Consider the following 20,427-nt stretch of genomic DNA (forward strand, 5'->3'; position numbering starts at 1 on the left):
GGGTGAGGGTCTGTGGCCACACGGGAGGATGTCTGGAAGCCACTCAGCGTTTAAGTGTACAGCACAGACAGGCGTCCGTGCCACACGCCATCACCCAGCGGGAGCCTGCTGGACCCGTGGGGGTGGAGGGGACCTGGGGAAAAGCACGTCACGTGTACGTGGGCCCGTGTGACCACAGCAGTGAAGCGAAGCTGACGGGCGGTAGCCAGTGACGCACCTGAAACAACCGTCGTGACAGTCAGTCACCTTGGGAGTGGAACGGTGGTTGTATTAAAGTGCCACCTTTCGTCGTTATTCTTATCGTGGCTTTATTTAAAATGTAATACAATTTCTGCCCAGAAGTCGTCACCTCTTGGCCCATCTTTCAGCAGATGGGCTGCTGCTCCGGGGTGATTGTGGGTGTTGTTTTCAAGAGCAGAGGCTCAGCTCAGGAATAATCTATACGCACACTTAAAAGACAGAAAGTACCTACCCCAGTGAGGACAGAAAAGCTGGGTCCCTTAGAGGGCAACCCACACAGTCAGCTTCCTGAACCCCGGGTCACCGAGAAGGAGCTCGGAGCTTAGAGGGTCTCAGACTGCTGTCTGGTGACCTGCACGGTCTCTGTAGGCGTTCAGTTTTTGCTTTTGCATTTTTGTGCTAATCTTAAGAAGCCTAAGCTCCTTTCGCCCGTCTGGATGGCCAGCAGGTGGTTTTGGCGCCCAGCGGTCCAGCTCGGAATTGCTAGGCTCTGATAAGCGTTGAGTTCTGACGGAGGGCTGACGGCAGGCGGCCGTGGTAACGGCTCCATACTGAGGGCTCCCTGGGTGATTCTCAGAGGTGGCGCTGGCGCCGGCTGGGCACTGCCTGGCCTAGGGCGACTGACGTCGGCGTTCCGAGTCGGAGGGAGTGCCGGGACCATGCCCCGGTCGGCCGAGCAGGGTCAGTTGCCCCTTGCAAGGTAGCATGCTGTGCATTTAAAATCGATAAAGCTTGGTGTTGAATTTGTGCGTTTGTTTTTGTTTAAAGTTTGTGTAAGAAAGAGAAGCATAAGGAGTCTGTCGACAGTTTCCTCCGTACAGGTTTATAATCGGGCAGGAGGAGGGGCGTGGGAGGCAGTGCGGTACCCCCATCTGAGACGCGTTGCTGTGGACGGTGACAGACAGCACAGCTCGCGGGCTGAAGCAGAGCTCATTGCAGTCCTGGCTCCGCCCTTACTCGTGGTGGCACCTCGGGCCGGCCAGGCCGCCTCGCCCTGCCAGCCACAGCGGCCACACCTGTAAGACGTGGAGCTCGCGTAGAAACGACCTCCCAGGTCTCCGCGCCAGCGGAACGAGCGTGCGCACCCCAAGGCGAGTGTCTCCACCTTACAAGTGTCCTGTGGCCCTGGGCCTCTGTCACGTGCAGGGGCTGATTCAGGGTCCGAGGCGTCTGCATCTCTAACCAGTGGTCCCGTCAGACTTGGAGTCGCCAGCATCTCGTACTTCACTGCGTCTGGGGTGTAGTGCGCACTCGGCAGGTGCTGCTGGCTGCTGTTACTGGGCTGAGGGGCCCGCAGCTCGCCCTAACCTCGGTGTTTCTGGCGTGCCCGATGCCACAGTAGCCTTCCCTAGGTGCCACCCAGTACCTAGTGGGCGCCTCGTGTCTTGTAAATTTAATCCCAACCGTCCTTGTCCTGTTTTCAGGTGATCTTAGAGGACCTGCCCAGAGCCACAGCGTTTGGTGAGCGGGGGGGTCTCCTGATTGCAGACCACTCCTGCCACTCATTCTTAAGGTTCTGTCAAATATTCGTGACACACGGCAACAGACCCCTTCCGTCTGAGAGCTGGAATGGGGTGTTACCTCTTTTCTGTTCCCGTGCACTCAATATTGTGGCCAAGTGCCACCATTTTTTTTGTTTTGTTTTATGTTTGCTCTTTTTCTATAAAGTTTTGCTTTTTTTTTTTTTTTTTTTGGTATTCTGGGCACTTCTGTAGTAAGAGGGAAAATCCTGTAGTGTTGTGTTAACCCTGTGTCTGCCAGCGGCCGGATGGGGGCTGCAGGTGGCTCTTGTCCAGGTCTGCGCACTCCCTCAGAGTGTCCTGTGTCCCACAGCCCTTACTCAAGGAAGGCGCCCCTTGTCATCTGCTCTTAAGCTGTCCTACTGGAATCCTAGCCCACCCGCCTGATTCCAGCCCCTGTGTGGAAGGAGAGGTCCCTCCCCTTAGGGCTGAGAGTCCACCCAGGCCAATGCCTCGCTTCTCAGACTGGGAGGCAGAGGAGGCTGCACACGTTGCTCAGGACTTTGGACGTAACGGCTAGGTCTGTTTTAGCAGTGACACGATGGGGTTCGCGAGACCGGAGCCCTGGGCCTTCACTCACGCCCCGAGTCTGCAGTTTCCTGGGCGGCAGCCTCTCTTCGTTTATTCGGGGAGGGCGTGAGCGTCTCCTCCTTAGAAGAAGGTGGCACATTAGGCCAGATGCGCAGTGCAACTTGAATTAGTAAAGCCGCTGCACGGGAGGCATTCGCCGTGGGGGAGGCGGCCTTGCACGAAGCCCACTGCCTGGCTCCCCTCCCTGTTCACCCCTCTGCCCTGGATTGGGCCACAGGTACCAAGGTGGTGACGCTTCTGCACTTGGAGGGTCAGGAGGTTTGAGGATAGGAAGGAGAGGAGGGCAGGAATGGGGGGCGCAGGGAGCCATCCGTGGGGACCCCCCCTTGGGTGGTGTGCAGGTAGAGGGTCCGCTCAGTCTGTCTGTTCTCATTTGGGGCTAAACCTGCTGGCTTTCGGAGCTGAGTGTCCCTCCAGTGACGCCGCGTTTGTCGAGGTAACTTGGAGCAAGCCAGCCCATTGAAGGCAGGTGTCACCTAAACCTAACGGAGCAGCCGCTTCCTGTACCTGCTGGTGTTACCTGCCAAGGGTGACGCTGAATTCCCAGCACACCTCTTAAGTGTGCTGGCGTGGCTGTGTTTTCCTTCCTGGATAACTTGGAGGGGCGACGCTTCCATTTTTAAGATTCGTTGCTGTGCAAATCATAGAAGGCTTCAGCTGTCAGCTCTCTGTGTATATCTGAAACAAGATGTTACCTGCGCGTCCCCTTCTGCAAAGGGCCCATAACGTGGAGCCTGGCGGTGCCTCACAACCAGCCCCGCGCTGACGGTGGCAGCCCCAGGGCCCTGCCCCACGCTCACTCCTTCCTTAGGGACAGATGGCAGTGAGTTTACAGAGCCTCGGCCTGCACGGCAGCCACGTTTTAGACAGGAAGCCCCCATTGGAGACGCAGATGCACCTGTGCTCCTGGCCCGCACTCAGCCTCCCGTGTCCCTCATGGCATGGCTTCCTGTCCGCGTCCTAGCCGTGTGGTGGCAGCAAACCAGGACGCTTCTCATTGCAGGTCTGTCACCCCGGTGACTTTCACACAAAGGGACTCGAGCGCATGGCTTAGGCCTGTGCAGGGTGATCCTCACAGCGGTCAGCGTTCTCTAGGCCCCGGATCGGTGCTGTTTGCCAGTAATTCGGTCGTCCGTGCTCAGAAGACGCCAGTGTAGTGTCCCGTGTCACGGGTGCTGGCAGCCTCGGTGGCACAGTGTTCCGTGAGGTGGGCGGGCTACCCTCCCGTCCCACAAGTGCACACGGGGAGCCCGGTGGAGCCACGTGCCCGTGGGCAGACTGTAGGAGGTGACAGGGCTGGGAGCCCCACGTCCTGGGTACCCCCAGTCAGTGCCCTTTGGGTGCCGTGTCCCTGGGACCAAGAGCTTCAGGCTGTTTGGAGACAAATATCTTGGTGCGTGGACCGACACCGCCGGCCAGCAGCCCAGGCAGACACGCAGAGTGTTCTCAGCCTTGTGTCACAGCCGAAGCCCAGCGTCAGCCTGCCCCACGGGGTGTGACATTTCTGCCAAAATCACCATCGTCCCTAAGCTGTTAGATGCCTGCACCAGTCAGCCTCTCGAGACACCGTGTCTGGCGGGAACGTTGTAGATCCTGGAGCTTATTCTCTTCCCTTTTTATGGGGGCCAAGAAGGGACTGGACTAGAATTTAGTTAAAAATATGAGGACCTTTTACTAAAGGAAAACACCCCCCTCTGAATCCTGCCTCGGTTCGGGTAGACGGGCTTGCGAAGGGTGGCGTCAGCCGGCGTCACCTCGGCCCTCAGGCTCGCCACGTGCTCCTGGGCCGAGGGGCGCCTGCTGTGGAGTTGGCCCGGCGTTCTGTGGCCACCTGTTCCGGGTCCTTGGGGTACCGTTTCAGAACAGGTGGGACCACTTGCTCCCTCCTCTGCTGCCACCCTGAGGTCCCACATTCTTCTTTCACAGAAGACCGTCTTCCCACGTTTGACTGGGAACGCGTTTGCTCAGACAGAAAGGTCGAGGGGATGGCAGGGTGCACGCCCATCCGCTCCCAGAGCTGTCAGCGTTTCGCTGTCTGTCTGTCTTATCACATGTCTGTTGAGAAGACTGTTTGTTCGTGATTCAGTCATGGCAGAACTAGCTTGGACTCTTAATGGGCCCAGAAGTCGGGGACCCCCAGACCCACTGCAGCTTTCTCAATGCCATTGGGGAGGACGGCCCAGGCCCCCCACGAGCTGCCACGCCTCCTTTCTTTGCCGGGGAGCAGCCTCAGCATGACCATGTCCCCTCCCTGGGCCCCGCCCCGCCCCACGGGCCAAGTAGCACGACCCCCCCTTTGGCCTCGCCTCCTCGGGAAGACCTGTCTCACCACTTGCCTTGCCCGTGGCCACTGGCACGGCGTCAGGCACAGAGTGAGCACTAGACACGCGTGGATGGAGAAGTCCCCAGTCCTTCCTGACACTGTGCCCGTGCGTGTGCGGGGCGTGCACACGCCCACACGTGTGTGCCCGGATGCAGGACTGAGTTTCCCACTCTGGGGGTGTTCTGGAAGCTGAGCCCCTGGGGAGCGTGAATGACCGTGTGCTTCGCCCCTCACAGGTGGAGCTGGAGGTCACGCTGCCGGGTGAGGGGAAAGACCGCATCTTCAAGGTGTCCATCAAGTGGGTGTCCTGCGTGAGCCTGCAGGCGTTACACGATGCACTTTCGGGGCGGCTGCCCAGCGTCCCCTTTGAGACGATCCAGGCCCTGGACGTGGTCATGAGGCATCTGCCGTCCATGAGGTGAGGCCCGTCCACGAGGCGGGGCCGTCCAGAGAGTGAGGAGCGTCTGCTCTGACCCTGGCGTTACCTGGAGAACACGGATGCTCCATCCAAGGACGAGCTGAGCCTGGGGTTGGGGTGACGGTTGTGCAGGTGTTTCTATAATGAGGGTAATAGCAGGGCCAACGTGGGGAGAGAACGTAGTGCGGCCTCTGTCGCCTTCGCACAGGGGCCGGTGGCAGGGGACCGACGTTCCAGCTCTCCCACCATGCGGGGGCCTTTCAGGGCTGGAGATCACACAGATGCTTCCGACTTCTGTGTTCATCTGTGGGGTCGCTGTCTTGCCACAGACCGCCACATCCGAACTTGCTGGGACGGAGGGTAGGTGATGCTCTAATGGCTCATCATCTTCATGCTAAACTATCCCAATACCGACCAAAACTCTGAGGTTTGCGGGGAGAGCGCGGCTGCCTGTGTCCCTTCGTGAGTGTGAGAAGGGCCCCCGAAGCACTGCGCCTGGTTTTAAAGGGGACCCTGGTGGTCTCGGTCTTCAGACTTGGGTGGCGATGACCGAATACAGAGCAGGCCACCCCTCCTGGCAGAGTCTGCCCTTCCTCACCCTCCCTGGGCCCCTAGCACATAACCTGTTACTACTCGGAACTGTTGATGGCAGGAAGGCGGCAGACACAACAAGAAAAATCTAGAAGAATGTTTGCCAAAGTGTTGAATACATTTGAGGGAGTAGCACAGATTACTGTGATTTTTATTTTCTGGATTCTTTTGAATGAGTTACTGTGTTTCTTTTCTAATCAGGAGGGAAGTCTGCTTTCATTCTGGGAAAATAATAGAAAAAGAGGCAGGATCAGTAAGGTCGGGCGAGTGAGTAGGGCCGTGTACCCCAGCTGGTCGACGGTGCCACCGGCAGCCGGGACACGTCACTGCTTCAATGACACGTCTCCTGTCCGGAATCCTTAGCGGCGTCGCGTCCCGGTGACCAGGCACTGTCCGTGCCACTGCACTGGGGGACGCGCCTGCCGCTCGCAGGTGGTCTCCGGCTCACAGCCGACCGACCCTCAGTGACAGTCCCCCCAAGGGGGCGTGAGCCACCTCAGGCTGGGGGGGACCCGGCTCACACGAGAAGGCTCTCTGTGCCTCCACCCTGTGTGCAGCGTTGAAGCGTCTCTCGCTGTCCCTGCGTCGAGGTCGTGTGTCCCCAGGTCTGCGCTGCACACGGCGTCCCTCCGAGTCCAGCATGGGCGTGGGCGGAGGGGTGTCTGACGACCGCACGGAGCAGAGGCGAGACGGCCCGCGCGAGCCTGCTTGATGGACACGGACAGACAGCGAGCGGCCTGGGCTGCCCGGCCGCCTTCCACACGGGTCTCTCTCCGCAGGTACACCCCCGTGGGCCGCTCCTTCTTCACCGCGTCCGAGGGCTGCTCCAACCCCCTGGGTGGGGGCCGAGAAGTGTGGTTTGGCTTCCATCAGTCCGTCCGGCCTTCTCTTTGGAAAATGATGCTAAATATCGACGGTAAGTGTGGCCCGGTTGTGTGCGGCGGAGCCGGGGCTGGCTGGGGGGCCAGGACCTGGGGAGGGCCAGCTCCGAGCACGGCCCGCACCTGAGCCGAGGTGCCGCGGCTCCCCTGGCGTGCCTCACCTGAGCGTCCTGTCAGGGCAGTGGTCCTGGGTAGAGCAGCGAGCCCCCCGCAGGGCCACTGCAGCGGTTGTGGGGACAGCCTGGGGTGTCTGACGGCCCCGGAGGCTGCACAGGTGTCCGCTGGGCGGGATCGGGTTTTTTGGGGTGGTGAGTGGGCGTCCCCCTCACCTTTCATGTGCGTCCTCTGCCTGGTTAGTGTGAGCACAGGTCGCCCGGTCTGTGGCTTTCTGGATCCTTCAGGTTGGGGGTCACTGCCCTTTTTGGGGGACTCGCTTTCTCTCTGTTGGGGCACCAGGGGCATGATAAACCTCACATCTAGGCCAGACACCCAAGCCGTACGGGTATCGCGCTCTGTTGGGTGTTTTCCAGACCTGGCTTTCGTCGCAGAGCTCGGCTTTAGACTCCGCCGGCCTCTCGCTGTTGCCCCTGACCAGAGGGGGTGTCAGGCAGCCCGTGACCGGGTGGGACCCGCCCCTCCGCCACCCCGGCTCTGTCTCACCTCCCAGGCCCCAAGGTGAACTCGATGGAGAGTGAGGACGGAGCCAGGTGCGCTCCTCCCCCGGCCCGCGGCGGGCGCCCCGGAGCCGTCGGTGCCCGGTCGTGTCGGGGGCACCGTCAGCCGCCCCAGCTCACGCTTCTCTTCCGTTGCTCCCTTTCCCATCTCCAGTCTCAGCAACCGCGTTTTATAAGGCACAGCCAGTAATCGAGTTTGTGTGTGAAGTTTTGGATTTTAAAAGTATTGAAGAACAACAAAAACCTCTGACAGATTCCCAAAGGGTCAAGTTTACCAAAGAAATCAAAGGTTAGTAACTGCCCGGGGCTTCTGGGGTCCTGCTCCTGCCGCACTTCCTGAGTCTTGGGGTGCGGCAGAGTCACTGTCAGACGCGTTAGCTCGGAGGCGGGTCGCCCCCGATCAGAGCGTCCTAAGCGAGCGGCTTTCTGTGTGGGGTGAGGCGCGGGTGGTGGCCAGGTGACGTCACCGCCGTCAGTCGGCACCCGAGGGCAGCAGCAAGGTGGGGGTGTCTCTCGACCTCGTAGATGGCGGTGTGCCTCCTCCCCGCGCTCACCCCTGGCCCCGTCACACCCACCCCGCCTGACCGCCACCCGAGCAAAGTGCCCTGGCCTGGGCCTTCTGCCCGTCGGCAGAGAACTGGCAAGTGCCCATCGCTCTACGGCCCCCTGCACCTGTCCCTTCCTGAGGGCGTTTTAAAGGCCATCGGCAGTGCTCCTGCTAAAAATAATCCCAAAGGAGGCACAGAAAGCCGTGGTGGCAGCCACCGGCCTCCAGGCTGAGCCCGCATTGTCCTCGTCTCTTTAAGAACAGTGTCCCGACTGTGGCCTTGCATCCTGATGGGTGACACGGGGCCAGCCCGGGTGTCACCCTCCCCCAGCTGCTCCAGAACGCCCTGACGTTCTGGACGTTGGGACGGTCAGGAGGTGGGCCTGGACCCCAGGCCAGGTGGGTTGGACGCTGAAGTGTGCTGTCCTGTGTCGCCAGGTCTGAAGGTGGAGATCACGCACTGCGGGCAGATGAAGAGGAAGTACCGCGTCTGCAACGTGACCCGGAGGCCCGCCAGCCACCAAACGTAACCGCCGCCCCCCGCCACTGTCACTCCGGCCCTCAGGGTCCCCGCCGCTGTCACTCTGGCCCTCAGGGTCATTGGGCGCCCCGCCTCGGGGATGCCGACTCTTGGGGAAAGGATGATCCCATCCAGTTTTTAGGGTCCCAGAACTACTCCTGCAGCTCAGTGGATCCCAGACTCTGCCTGAGACGGGACGGGGGGCCCGCCTGCGTGGCCGGGCTGGGGGCGCCCTGTCGCCTTCCCCTGGGTGATACTGGGGAGACGGTCCTTTTGTCTTTAGTCCTCGAGGCTGGGCCAGCGCTGGGGGGTGGCAGGGCGTCAGCGGGCGCTGCCGGATTCGCGGGCCCGACGGGACCTGCCGCCTGTGCCGGGCGCTCTGCCCTGAGAACACTCGGCGGCGGCGCTGGCGGCTGTAGTGTTTACCCCGAGATAACTCGGGGATCAAAGTCCTGACTTCACCCCCAAAGTTTGCCACAGGATATCTCGCTTTCGTTCCTGTTTTCACGTTGCTCTAGGACAGCGATAGTCTTTGGAAACAAATGACATCGTTTCTGTCGATGACATTCTGTGTTTAGTAATTTAGTTGCTGAATGTGGCAAGCCCTACACACACTGGGGGCGAGCCACGCTGTTTTTCTGAATGGGAAACGAGTTAATGGTTCGACGTGCAACTCCACGTCATCACTGGCCACAAGGACTCAGGGCCGTCTCGGGCTGTGTGTTCATTTCGGGGAGAAGTGACGGACTTGGCCCCGGGGCCCCGGGGACACGTGCTTGTTTATTTCACGGTCATTCCATGGACCATGCCTGGTCGGTCACTGGGCACTGGAGACAGGCTGTCCAGAGCCCGCGGAGCAGGAGGGCGAGACAAGCCTGCCCCCTGGTGCCGTGCCCGCTCAGAGGCCCGCCCACCCGCCCCGCCCGTGCAGGCCACCGGTGCTGTCCCCTCCCTGCGCACTGGCCTCCCCCGCCCGGCCCACCCGCATGTGGCCGCCGTGCTGTGCAGACCCAGCTCCTGCTTCCTCCCCCACCCGGGGAGGCTTCGGGCCCTTCGGGGTGGGCGCACGGAGCACTCGGCTGGCGGACGGCGGGGAGCCATACGCCTTTCTTTCTGGATTCGGCTTCATTTACCCCAAATGTCTTACACACGCTAGGTGCAGTGCGTCGTGTGATGACTGCATATTATAGGTGTGTGGGTATCTTTTATCTTCCAAGAGATAAAATGAAAGGTTAGGAGCTCGGGAATATTTCAGGTGACCCAGAGGACATATCCGATTTGGGCCCCCGGGAGGGACTTTGAAGTTTTGCCCCCAGGCTTCACCCCTCCCCGCTCCTTCCGCCCTGAGAAGGAGGCCGCAGGTGAGCGGGCCCTGCCGCCTGTCCCCACGGGCCCTGGGGTCCTCTGGGCCTGAGCCAGCTCTTTGATCCCCTAGGTTCCCACTGCAGCAGGAGAGCGGGCAGACGGTGGAGTGCACGGTGGCCCAGTACTTCAAGGACAGGCACAAGCTGGCCCTGCGCTATCCCCACCTGCCATGTCTGCAGGTCGGACAGGAGCAGAAGCACACCTACCTGCCCCTGGAGGCAAGTCCTGCCTCCTGCATGCCCCTCCGGGTGGGTCGCAGGACTTCCACGGGCAGGGCCCCCTCGGCACACCAGGTCCAAACTCACCCCTGCCACCGCGGGAGCTCGACAGGCCGATGGATATCGTCACACCTCAGTTTCCCCGGCGATAAGTCGGGTTTGGGCAGCTTCTCCTAGGATCACGTGGAGACCGTGAGCGTGTGTCATCCCTGGCACACGGGAGAAAGTACACGGTTTCTTTGATTTCTTGTCTAAAATTCACTTCTGGTTTGAAAAAGGCTTGCCGAGGGAAAGATCAAATGCTGAACTGACGCAGGAGTTTTAACTCTTTTCTGTTAGTTTTGAACTCTGAGCACTTGTCCCGTTAGCCTGGTACCTGGGGCCTGGGTCTGGTTTTCCCGTGCCGTGGCCCTGAAGGTGGGCTTTGTTCGCATCGGCAGGCTCTGCATTCCCAGCTCCCAAAGACACAGAGCCCCGCGAGACCCAGCTGTGGGAGGTGGCGCCGCCTGTGTGGGTGGCGGTTTCTAGGCCCCCCATGTGGGTGGGGGACTCCAGGCTGTGCTTTCTTGTGCCAGGGCGAGTCCCCTTTGGGTTCATGTCCCACTGGGTATACTCGGGGGCTTTCCGTTGTCAGGCGCAGGACCCCTGAGCAGCTCGTGCAGGCGCGCCCTTCCTGGCGGGTGTCAGGGACCGTCAATGTTCGTGCGGCGCGTGAGGAGTGACTGTGTCGCAGGCAGAGCCGGCGCCCGCTCCCCCGGCACTGGCGCTGACGCCTGTGCGTCCTCCTCGCAGGTCTGTAACATCGTGGCGGGACAGAGATGTATAAAAAAGCTGACCGACAATCAGACCTCAACCATGATCCGAGCGACGGCCAGGTCGGCGCCCGATCGGCAGGAAGAGATTAGCAAGCTGGTGAGCGGCACGTCCTTGGGGCCAGTGCTAGGGAGGGCACGCCCTTGGGGATCCTACGCAGGGTGCCCCGGGCAGGGGCCCCCCTCCCCGATGCTTTGGACAGACACGTCTTCTGGGAGGAAGCCGACTGCCCCTGACTCTGTGCCTTTCTTTTTCCCTCTTTCAAGATGAGAAGTGCAAGTTTCAACACGGATCCGTACGTCCGGGAATTTGGAATCATGGTCAAAGACGAGATGACAGACGTCACGGGGCGGGTCCTGCAGCCTCCCTCCATCCTCTACGGGGGCCGGGTACGGTCAGGGCTGGGCCGGGCGAGCGCTTGGTGGGCATTCGGGGTGTGCGTCCACAGGTCCATGGCAGAGCAGACGCAGGCGACACCCCTTCCAGGTTGGAGCCACCCCCAGAGGGGTGGACCGACCGTGATTCAGTCTGGGTCTCGTGAGAGTCTTGGGGCTCCATAGGGGACTGCGTTTCTTTGGCCCTTTTTGAAATTTTTCAGAATTATTTTCTGTCTTTCAAAAGGTAATTTTTAGTAGGCCGTCAAAATTTGGAAAGCATCATCGTTTGTTGTCGGCCGGTGATGAATTATTTCCTAGGAGCTTACGCTGCTTTTCTGTGGCTTAGCTTTGCGTTTGAGGTGCTTGGTGGCAGACACAGCCGTTCGTTAGTCACCTGGGGGGTCTGTTTTTGCCCTTTGACCCACTAACTTTTATCAGTACTTAACTAGGAGGTGTCCTGACCACTGCGCCCTGCAGAGCTCATGGAAAAGGCCTCCCCTGGCCTGCTGGTGGCTGCACAGCCCAGCATCTGGGGTGGGGAAGGGGCAGGGCTGGGCCCCCAGCTCCCAAGGTCGAGGTCAAGGTCGCTGGGTCCATCTGCAAACGTGGGGGAAGCAGTGCTCTACTTACTTTTGTCCTTAGGGCATATAGCAAGGTTTAGTGTGGTTCCGTTTGTAGGATTTTTTCCTCCTTATTTCAAAACACAAGTTTTTGTTTTGTTTGTTTTTCTACTGTTTCAAAGTTCAAACGGTACAGAAGAATTATAGGAAGAGGTCTCTTTTTTCCTAGCTCTCGGGTGCTCCCCAGGAAGTAATCAGTGTTATATTTTTCCTTTGTAAAATTGCCCAGGGATGACTCACATGTTTTTTTCACCTCTTCTTATGCAAATAGCATGTTAAATACACTTTCGTGCCTTGCCTTTTTTTTTTTACGTAATATTTTCCTGGGAGCTCATGGAGATCTTGGGGATGGTGTCCTGTGTCTTTTAACTGTCGCGCACCGTTCCTTCTGTATGGGTGCCCGTCCCGTCCTGGTCGGTGGGTGCTGGGATCACTCATCCACCCATCCATCCTCCATTCACCTCTCGTCCGTCTGTCCATCCATCCACCCATCCATCCCGCTATCCGCCACGCGTCTATCTTCCGTCCACCCACCTGTTCCTCCTGAATCCGTTTGTCCATCCGTCCTCCATCCTGCAAACACCTAGGGGCCACCTGCTCAGGGGACCAACAGCAGTAGGCACAGGAACAAAATCCAAGGTCAGAGAACTGTTCCCACTTTCTCACTCTAGACATCTTGCCATTTGCAGAATAAAGCGATCGCCACCCCCGTTCAGGGCGTCTGGGACATGAGGAACAAGCAGTTTCACACGGGCATTGAGATCAAGGTGTGGGCCATTGCCTGCTTCGCCCCCCAGCGCCAGTGCACGGAGGTCCACCTCAAGTAAGCCTGCCTGCGGGACACGTGTCCCGGATGGGCAGGGGTGGGGCCTGCTGGGAAGGCCCGCCGTTCGTGGGGCTGGGGGCTGGGGCACGGGGCCTCGGCGTGGATGGCAGGGGCTGGCAGCCTTTCCCTGTCGAGGAGCAGCAGCACCCCAGGGGACGTGGGCACCTCCATGCCACTTCGACTTCCCGCCCCCTCGTTGGAGGGAGTGTGGAGAAAGAAGCCGCATCGATCAGATAAGACACAAAATAGCGAAGGAATAGGGAGCTTAAAAATTAGAGGCAGAAGAGAAAATTGGATTCAGTGACCTAAACTTAGTTTTTGAAGCTGTAGCTTCACTTTTCTGTAAGTTACTGAAGAGAAAGCGAAGCCCGGTCGAGGAAGAGCTTCACGGAGAAACGGGAGAGCGAGAGTTTCTCCCGTCCCAGTCGGGAGTGATTAAACATCGCCGCCAGCAGCCGGGCCGAGGGGCCGAGGCTTTGGTTCGCTCTGTTCCAGGCTTGCGCCCCTCCCCGCCCTTTCCCAGGCAGCCCAGGTGCGGGGCCGACCATGCCGGAAGCCCTCGCCACGCAGCAGGCCCAGCCCGGGCAGCGGCCTCCGTGCCTGACAGACCCCCAGCGAAAGGAAGGCTTTTGCTTCTCACCTCTCTCAAGTGGAGGCAGGAGGGGAAACGGCCCGTAAATTCTGATTCTGAGAGGCCGCAGCTCTCAGAAAGTTCTCAGGGTCCAGTGTCTACGGCGAGAGGCGTCTATGGGAGCCTGCCCCGGCCCGTGCTCCACAGAGCCCACCGCAGCTTGGAGTCTGGACCCTGGGTTCCCCCCCAACCCCACTCCGCGCCGTGTTCTGTCCTGGGCCCGTTCATTCCCTCTGTGTCTGGAGCTAGGTGGTCCCCGGGTGGATTCTGTGTAGATGTAATGCAGGTGTGGGCACGTACATCTCTCTAACTGCACTGCTGTGTGGGAGACGGAGCACTAACTGGCCAGGTGGGACCGGCGTGTCCTTCCCCTTACTGTAGAAGGGGACGTTATTTTTACTCCTAAGCTTAAAATAGAGGCCGTCGATCTGTCCCCCGCCCGCCCCTGGCTGCACAGGGCCTGTCGGCGGCAGCTGCGGGTGCTCCTCTAGCTTGGGTGGTTTTGTTTTCTGCCACGATTATGTCATCCGAGTCTCCAAGTTGTACACACGAGAATAACTGGGGAGAAGAGTCCACGGGGACAGTCAGCTGACGGTTTCCCTCTGACAGTGCTCGGCATTCACGGAGCGACTGCGCCGGGTGTGTCTGGACAGACCTCAGGGCGGCCCGGCCTGCCCCGTGGGCGGCAGTGGCTCCGTGCGTGGCTTTAGGTCGCGTCGCTCTGCACTGGGGGTGTCACAGCTGCTGAGCCAACACGGGTGCAGCTGGCAGTCTCTGCTCTGTCGTGGCACAGTGTCCACAAGTGTCTTTCCAGTAACCTACATGTACGCTTTGCACACGTAACCCTTTCTGTGAGTTGACGTGTTGACGCGGCTTTGTCCAGGACTTAAATTTAGACTGTGCTCGATGAAATTGGTTCTGGGTTGGTGCTGTTAACGCTGTGCCCGCTGCTGAGGACCGCTGGCCGGGCTCGCTTCGTGGCACCCGCAGTGCACTCAGGGTCACGAACCTGCTCTTCCAGGTCCTTCACAGAGCAGCTCAGAAAGATCTCGCGAGACGCCGGGATGCCCATCCAGGGCCAGCCGTGCTTCTGCAAATACGCACAGGGCGCGGACAGCGTGGAGCCCATGTTCAGGCACCTGAAGAACACGTACGCCGGCCTCCAGCTGGTGGTGGTCATCCTGCCGGGCAAGACCCCTGTTTACGGTAGGCCTCTGGCCGGGCCGCCGGCCCTCGGAAGCTGCCGTTGCCTCCGTGCGTGGTCCCTGTGGCCTGGCCCCCTTCGCTTTGCCACACGGAGGCAGTGCCCCTTCCTGGCCCACCCATGCGCTAGGAACACCAGGGCGGCTTCTGATCACGGCCGAGCAGATGCTCAGGCCGCCCGCGCAGTCCTGTCTAAGGCCGCCGTTCCTGGAGGCCAGCGTGGCTGTGGTTGTCCACCGCCCGGCACGGGTGTTGGCTGGGTGCGGACAGTCGTCCGGCATACACGGGGCCGTCACCAGCTCTTGCCATGACCTGATCTTCCACGTGTGATCACTGGGCGCAGCTCAGAATTCTCTGGAAGTTCACTACAGCCCTTTCTGCCGGGGTATTCAGCTCGGGTTTACCAGGCCCTGGGCTGGTGTTCGGGCTGTCCCCAGGCCGGCGGGGGTGCCATGCAGACAGGTGGCTGCAGCACAGGCGGTGTGTGCTGCTCGAGGTCTGCTGAAGGCCAGGGCTCCTGATGGGGCAGGCTCTGGGGACGGGGCCCTGTGAGGCATGGGCGCCGTGGGCAAAGTCAGACTTGGCCGGGTGGGTCCCCGGACATGGAGACAAGTGCTCCCCCAGCCACTTACGGATCCAGAAGCGAAGGAACGAGGATGTCATCAGGCCTCTCCTATCACTCCCCCGGGAGCCACCCGTCCCCAGGCCTGCCCAGGGAGCAGGTGCCAGTTGCCTCATGGAAGAGCCAGAAATAGAGAGTGTGGGCCCAGCTCGCTCTTTGATGTCGGGCCGGCCGTGGCCGAGGGCGTGCGGGGTTCCAGTGTGTTTATTTTTAACTCCTCGAGCACTCGCTCTTGGCTGCGGGCACTGTGGCGGGAGGTGGCGCTCTTCGCCAGGAGTGCCAGGCCCTGGGTCCCGGCCGGGCTTGCCCGCACCGCCTGCCGTCCGGATTGGCCCCTGAAATGGTCCTCACTCCTTCATGACGAGTGGGCCACGCCCGCCCGGCCTCCGGCCTGAGTTGGGTGAGGCTTCCGCAGGCCGGCAGATGGGCCAGCGCAGACCCGCCTCTCCTCGCCTGCCAGGCACCGTCTTGCTTGGGCTCGGCTACCGGCAGGGCGGGCAGAAAGGCCCAGCGCGGCGGCTGTGGGCGCTCGTGTGCGTTCGATCACCTCTGCAGTTTCCGCCGGGGCGGGCGGGGTGTGAGGGCCAGCTCAGGGGGGCGTGCCAGCGAGGACTGTCCCACATGCGCCTTGTGTGCTCCACAGCCGAGGTCAAGCGCGTGGGGGACACGGTGCTGGGGATGGCCACGCAGTGTGTGCAGATGAAGAACGTGCAGCGGACCACGCCGCAGACGCTGTCCAACCTCTGCTTGAAGATCAACGTCAAGCTGGGGGGCGTGAACAACATCCTGCTGCCCCAGGGGAGGTAAGGCCGCCCCTCCCGCCTCGCGTGCCGCGCGCACCGTGTGATTCCGTGGGGCGATGCTGTTCCCTGGGGAGGGTCCACTGAACTTATTAGGAGGCAGCGTGGTCAAGCGGAAAGGACTTGAATGTGGTCTGATAGCCGTGACCTCGGGTTCTGGTCCTGCTGGGAGGGGTCATCAGACGCGCCCCGTCCCGGGGGTGAACAGGACCTGTCGAGGGCAGGTGGTCGCCGGAGACACCTGCGCTCAGTCGGCTGGTTGTGTGTGCGCCGAGCGCCCCTGTGGGCCTGGAGTTGGGGCCACAGGGGTGACTCCCTCGGGCAGGCGGCGGCCACCGAAGGTTCGTGAGTGCAGTGCGCTCCACGTGCAGCGGAGCCACAGGCCTCTGTTATCCCCGGGACGTCTGGTGGCAGGGGTGGGGGGCGCCCGGAAATGAGGGTGTTTGAGTCGGAGACGCAGGGCTGGCTGACGGGTTGAGTGTTGCTGTGAGCGGAAGAGGAGAATTCGGGGTGTGTCCAGGGCCCCCTGTTCCTGGGCTTGTGGGGAGAGGAGCCAGCCCCTTGGGTAAGGGGGCCCAGGGGATGCATGGTGGCCTCTGTCGGCCCTCAAGGGAAAACAGGAGGTCGGTGTTGGGGTTGTAGGTTTAGGGGTCCCTGGTGCAGAGGTGGTGTTTAAAGCCACAAGGTTGGCGAGGCTCGTCGGGGGAGGGTGTAGACAGGAGGGAAATCCCAGCCCTCCCCAGGGAGTCTGGGGTTAAAAGGTTGTGGGGTGAGGAACCAGCAATGGAGCCTGGGAAGAAGGGAGAGAGGGGTGGGTCTTGGACCCCAGAGGTGGCGTGTTCTGTGTCACATGGTGCTGCTGGGCCCAGTCTGATGAGGTCTGAGGCTGGACCACGGACAACACGGACGTTGCTGGTGACCTTGCACGGAGGAGTCTGGTTGCCATGGCAGCGTGGAGCCTGGTTGGAGGCTGAGCCCTGGGAGGCAGTGAGTGGTTTAGCTGATTCCGGGAGCGTTGCCACGAGGTGCTCCCCAGGCCACTGAGACGAGGAGGCGGAGGGAGGAGAGCAGCGTCCATGGGCGGGGGCCGTGTGGCCTGTCGGGGGCCGTCTGGTGGGCGGGGCCATGTGGCCTGTTGGGGGCCGTGTGGCTGTCGCGAGCCATGTGGTGTGCGGGGGCGTGTGGCCTGTCGGGGGCCGTGTGGCAGGCAGGGGCGTGTAGCCTGTTGGGGGCCATGTGGTGGGCGGGGGCCGTGTGGCCTGTTGGGGGCCGTGTGGCCTGTCGGAGGCCATGTCTGTGCCTGTGTGTGGAATGAGGCAGCAGCAGGTGGGCGCTGCGGGGTCGGGGGCTCAGCACGGGCGCTGTGGGCGGGAGGTGTGGCGCCCGCAGCCCGCAGCCCTCGTCACTGCTCTCACCGTCGGCGGACAGTGAGGACAGAGCGGGCGCCTGAAGGGTGAGGAGAGGGGTTGGCAGGACCCGTCAAGAGCCTCCCGAACTCACGGTCAGGGATGAGAGGCCGGGCGGTCAGCACGGTTGTGGGCCGTGTCTCTGCCCAGCCCGTGCCCCTCTGCGGAGACAAGGTGGTGACAGTAACACATGGAGTGTCCAGTGCCTGTGAGTGCCACGCTTGGGAAGCGGGGAGCAGGCCGCCTTACGATGCCTCCCGGGGAGCCCCGGAGCCACCAGGCATGGGTGGAACCGTGCTGGGGAGGGGACGCTGACATGATGGGAACACACCCCACCCCTCCCCACCTCACCTCGGGCCGGGGCATTCCTACACGAGTGTGGGGGGCGGCGGCGCATGAGGCCCTGTCCAGTTGGAGTCTCGCTGAGCTGCATTCCCCACACACCCGTCTCCTGCCCCAGTCGGCAAGCACACCATGCTGCTGGCCGCTGGCCGGGGTGACAGTGACACCAGCCACTCCCAGTGTGCATGGGGCGCCTGGCCCTCGGAAAGCAGTGACGTGCGTGAGTGCGTTCAGTCCTTGGGACGACCCCGAGGACAGGAAGCGTTGCCGTCCCCACTTCTGGGCGAGGAGAGCAGTGTACAGAGTGAGCTCCAGAAGGCACAGCCACATGTGCAGAGGGACCTGCGCGCTGTCTGCGGCCCGGGCACGCCGCCTTCGCAGGAAAGCCACGGCTGGAGGACAGTCAGCCTTTAAGAGATGGCGGGGCGGGGAGCTCAGAGCAGTGCTTCTCAGCCGGGGCGGCTCGGCCCCCCGGGAACGTGTGGCAACGTCTAGAGGCATTTGGGGTGCAGCTGCGTCTAGTGGATAGAGAGCAGGGATGCTGATGCGCAGGACGGTCCCCCCCCCAAAGAATGGTCCAGCCCCGCGCACCAGCGAGGCACCCTGGACCGGTGTGGTTGCAAGTCCAGGATTGACTGACACACTGTGGACTTTATTTATTCTTATATGATTATTTTGGAAGTTTCTAGTATGTGCAAAGGTCGCACCCTCACCTCCCGGACGCTGGTCAGCAGGCAGCAGTGCCTGAGCAGTCTGGTTTACCCCACACCCCCTGCGCCCCCCCACCCCCCCCACTGGGTTCTCGTGTCTTTCATCTGTAAGGTTTTCTGTGTGTGGGGGACTCTGAACATAAATAACCACGGTACCCTCGTCACACGTAACGATGGCACCGGTACTGTCAGGGGCCCGGCAGTGTCCGAGCCCTGGCCTCTGACGCCCCCGCTTCCCCCCGCAGGCCTCCAGTGTTCCAGCAGCCCGTCATCTTCCTGGGGGCCGATGTCACTCACCCACCCGCCGGGGACGGGAAGAAGCCCTCCATCGCTGCCGTGAGTGTCAGCGCCTTCTGCCGGGTTCCCCTCGGCGACGTCCATCCCCGAGCTGCTTGTGGGAGGGGACGCGGTCCCACTCGGCTGGATGCCGGGAGCATCTAGGCTTCCTTAGTGCAGCCGGCGAAATCAGAGTCTCATGGAACGTAGCTGTGCGGGGGGCACTGCAGGTGGATGAGGACGTCTCAGGACAGCGAGAGTCGGCACTGTCCAAGCCCCGACCCGACCTGTCAGCACACGAGGCCCCCCGTGAGGGGCCATCATCCTGTGACCGGCCCCCTGCGCCCCCTGCCATCCTGGCGACACCTGACGGGTTGGCAGCCCCCCGGGGAAGCGGCCTCCATGGGTTACAAAATGCCAAACGTAAACGGCCAGACAGACCGGAGTTAAAGGTCGTCTCTCCTTTTCCATCCGCTTTCAGTCCCCTAGAAGTGACGCGTTGGCTGGGTCACCCGCTTCAGCCGCAGCCCCTCCCCTCGCTCCGACCTGGAGGGTGCCGTCCACGAGGGGCGCGGCGGCCTTGGTCTCACAGGTGCTCACAGCGCCGAACACCCGGCCGCCCATTCGCTCCCCTCGGGCGGGGCCTCGCCTCCGCACGCGGGCGGCTGTTCCGGGGAGGGCGGCGTGGTGGTGGCCGTGGCCTTTTGTTCACGAGGACGAGGCAGGCGCGTTGTCCGACTGCTGTGGATTTAAACGTGCGTGCAGAGCACGGGCTCTGCCGCCGCAAAGTCCTCTTCCTGTTCCACTGTGGGACACCCCAGTGCTCTGCAGCCAAGGCTGAGTGGTGGGAAGGAGGCCGGGTGCGAGGTTGCATGTCACCGTCGTCCCCAGTGGGGACTGCTGTCGTGTATCATCATTTGTCGGGAGCCACCTGGGGGGCTCGTGCGTCCTGCAGGCTGATAAATAACGCTGGCACTTTCTGCTACAAGTCGGGCACCGAGCCGGGCGCGTCACCGCGTCGGCTGTTCATCTGACGAGGTCAGCGTGAGTTCCCTCACTTAGCGCGGAGTTCAGAGGCCGAGCTCCGGGCCCGGGAGGAGCGGCGGAGAATACGCTCTAGGCGCCCGAGGTCAGGGTGGGTCCACAGCGGCGTCCTGGCCGTGCTGCGGGGTGGCGGGGGCGGCCACGCCCGCGGGGTCCTCGTGTGCTGCTTCCCTCCACGTAGCAGCTCTTTCTAGAGCAGCCACAGACACGTACATGTCCCCAAAGGGTCTCAGGTGAGGAGCTGGAGGCACACGCGTGGGCAGGGCCACCGCCCGGCAGCCCACTGCTCCCCGAGGCGCCTCAGATCCTGAGACGGCCTGCAGCCTCCGGGGTTCCCCTCGGCGACGTCCATCCCCACAGCACCCGCTCTGCACCTGTTACTCGGGGGGCGACTCAGACAACCCCGCCCCCGGCCACGGCACATTTGCTTCGCTCGGTGCCTTCGGCCCTTTCCTTATTTGATGGGGGAGGCCAGCACAGGACAGCCTGGTGCCGCAGTGGCTCTCGCTCTCGCTAGGTGTTCCGTCAGCTCCCTCTGGACAGGGGCTCACAGGCCAGTGTGCCTTCGGGGGGCCCTGCCACTCCCAGGGGTCAGAGTCTTGGGGGGTGTGCGTTGGTGTGTGAGTGGCTTCTTTGAGAAAGCAGTATGCTTTGTAAAGACCGGGCAGGCTGTCCCCAGGTGGCTTCCTTGGGCGGATGTAACAGCCACGTCTGATCACACAGGGGAGGGTGCGGAATAGTCGCCTATCTTTCGCTGGGTGCCTTGGGCAAGCGTTCGTTCTTCGGAAGGTGTGCGAACGCTGTGCCACGTACTGGAGAGTGTAGAGGTGGCACCGGCATCTGACAGGTCGCTGTCGCTTTGCCGTGGC

At 61.7% G+C, this 20,427-nt stretch overlaps 1 protein-coding gene across 1 annotated transcript in view; it reads left to right on the forward strand.

The window, feature by feature from the left end:
- LOC105307750 (protein argonaute-2) overlaps window positions 1-20,427 on the forward strand; it is a 65,399-nt gene that overhangs the window by 25,978 nt on the left and 18,994 nt on the right. Inside the window, exons 4-16 of the mRNA XM_023524974.1 lie at window positions 4,853-5,092; window positions 6,463-6,599; window positions 7,393-7,527; window positions 8,224-8,311; window positions 9,741-9,888; window positions 10,681-10,800; window positions 10,968-11,090; window positions 12,388-12,521; window positions 14,177-14,361; window positions 15,624-15,783; window positions 18,484-18,574; window positions 18,996-19,350; window positions 19,577-19,716. Of these exons, the coding sequence (XP_023380742.1) occupies window positions 4,853-5,092; window positions 6,463-6,599; window positions 7,393-7,527; window positions 8,224-8,311; window positions 9,741-9,888; window positions 10,681-10,800; window positions 10,968-11,090; window positions 12,388-12,521; window positions 14,177-14,361; window positions 15,624-15,783; window positions 18,484-18,574; window positions 18,996-19,350; window positions 19,577-19,716 (2,056 nt within the window). The remainder of the gene's footprint in view (window positions 1-4,852; window positions 5,093-6,462; window positions 6,600-7,392; window positions 7,528-8,223; window positions 8,312-9,740; window positions 9,889-10,680; window positions 10,801-10,967; window positions 11,091-12,387; window positions 12,522-14,176; window positions 14,362-15,623; window positions 15,784-18,483; window positions 18,575-18,995; window positions 19,351-19,576; window positions 19,717-20,427) is intronic.

The sequence above is a fragment of the Pteropus vampyrus genome, unplaced genomic scaffold, assembly GCF_000151845.1.
Source record: "Pteropus vampyrus isolate Shadow unplaced genomic scaffold, Pvam_2.0 Scaffold514, whole genome shotgun sequence".
Taxonomy (NCBI): Eukaryota; Metazoa; Chordata; class Mammalia; order Chiroptera; family Pteropodidae; genus Pteropus; species Pteropus vampyrus.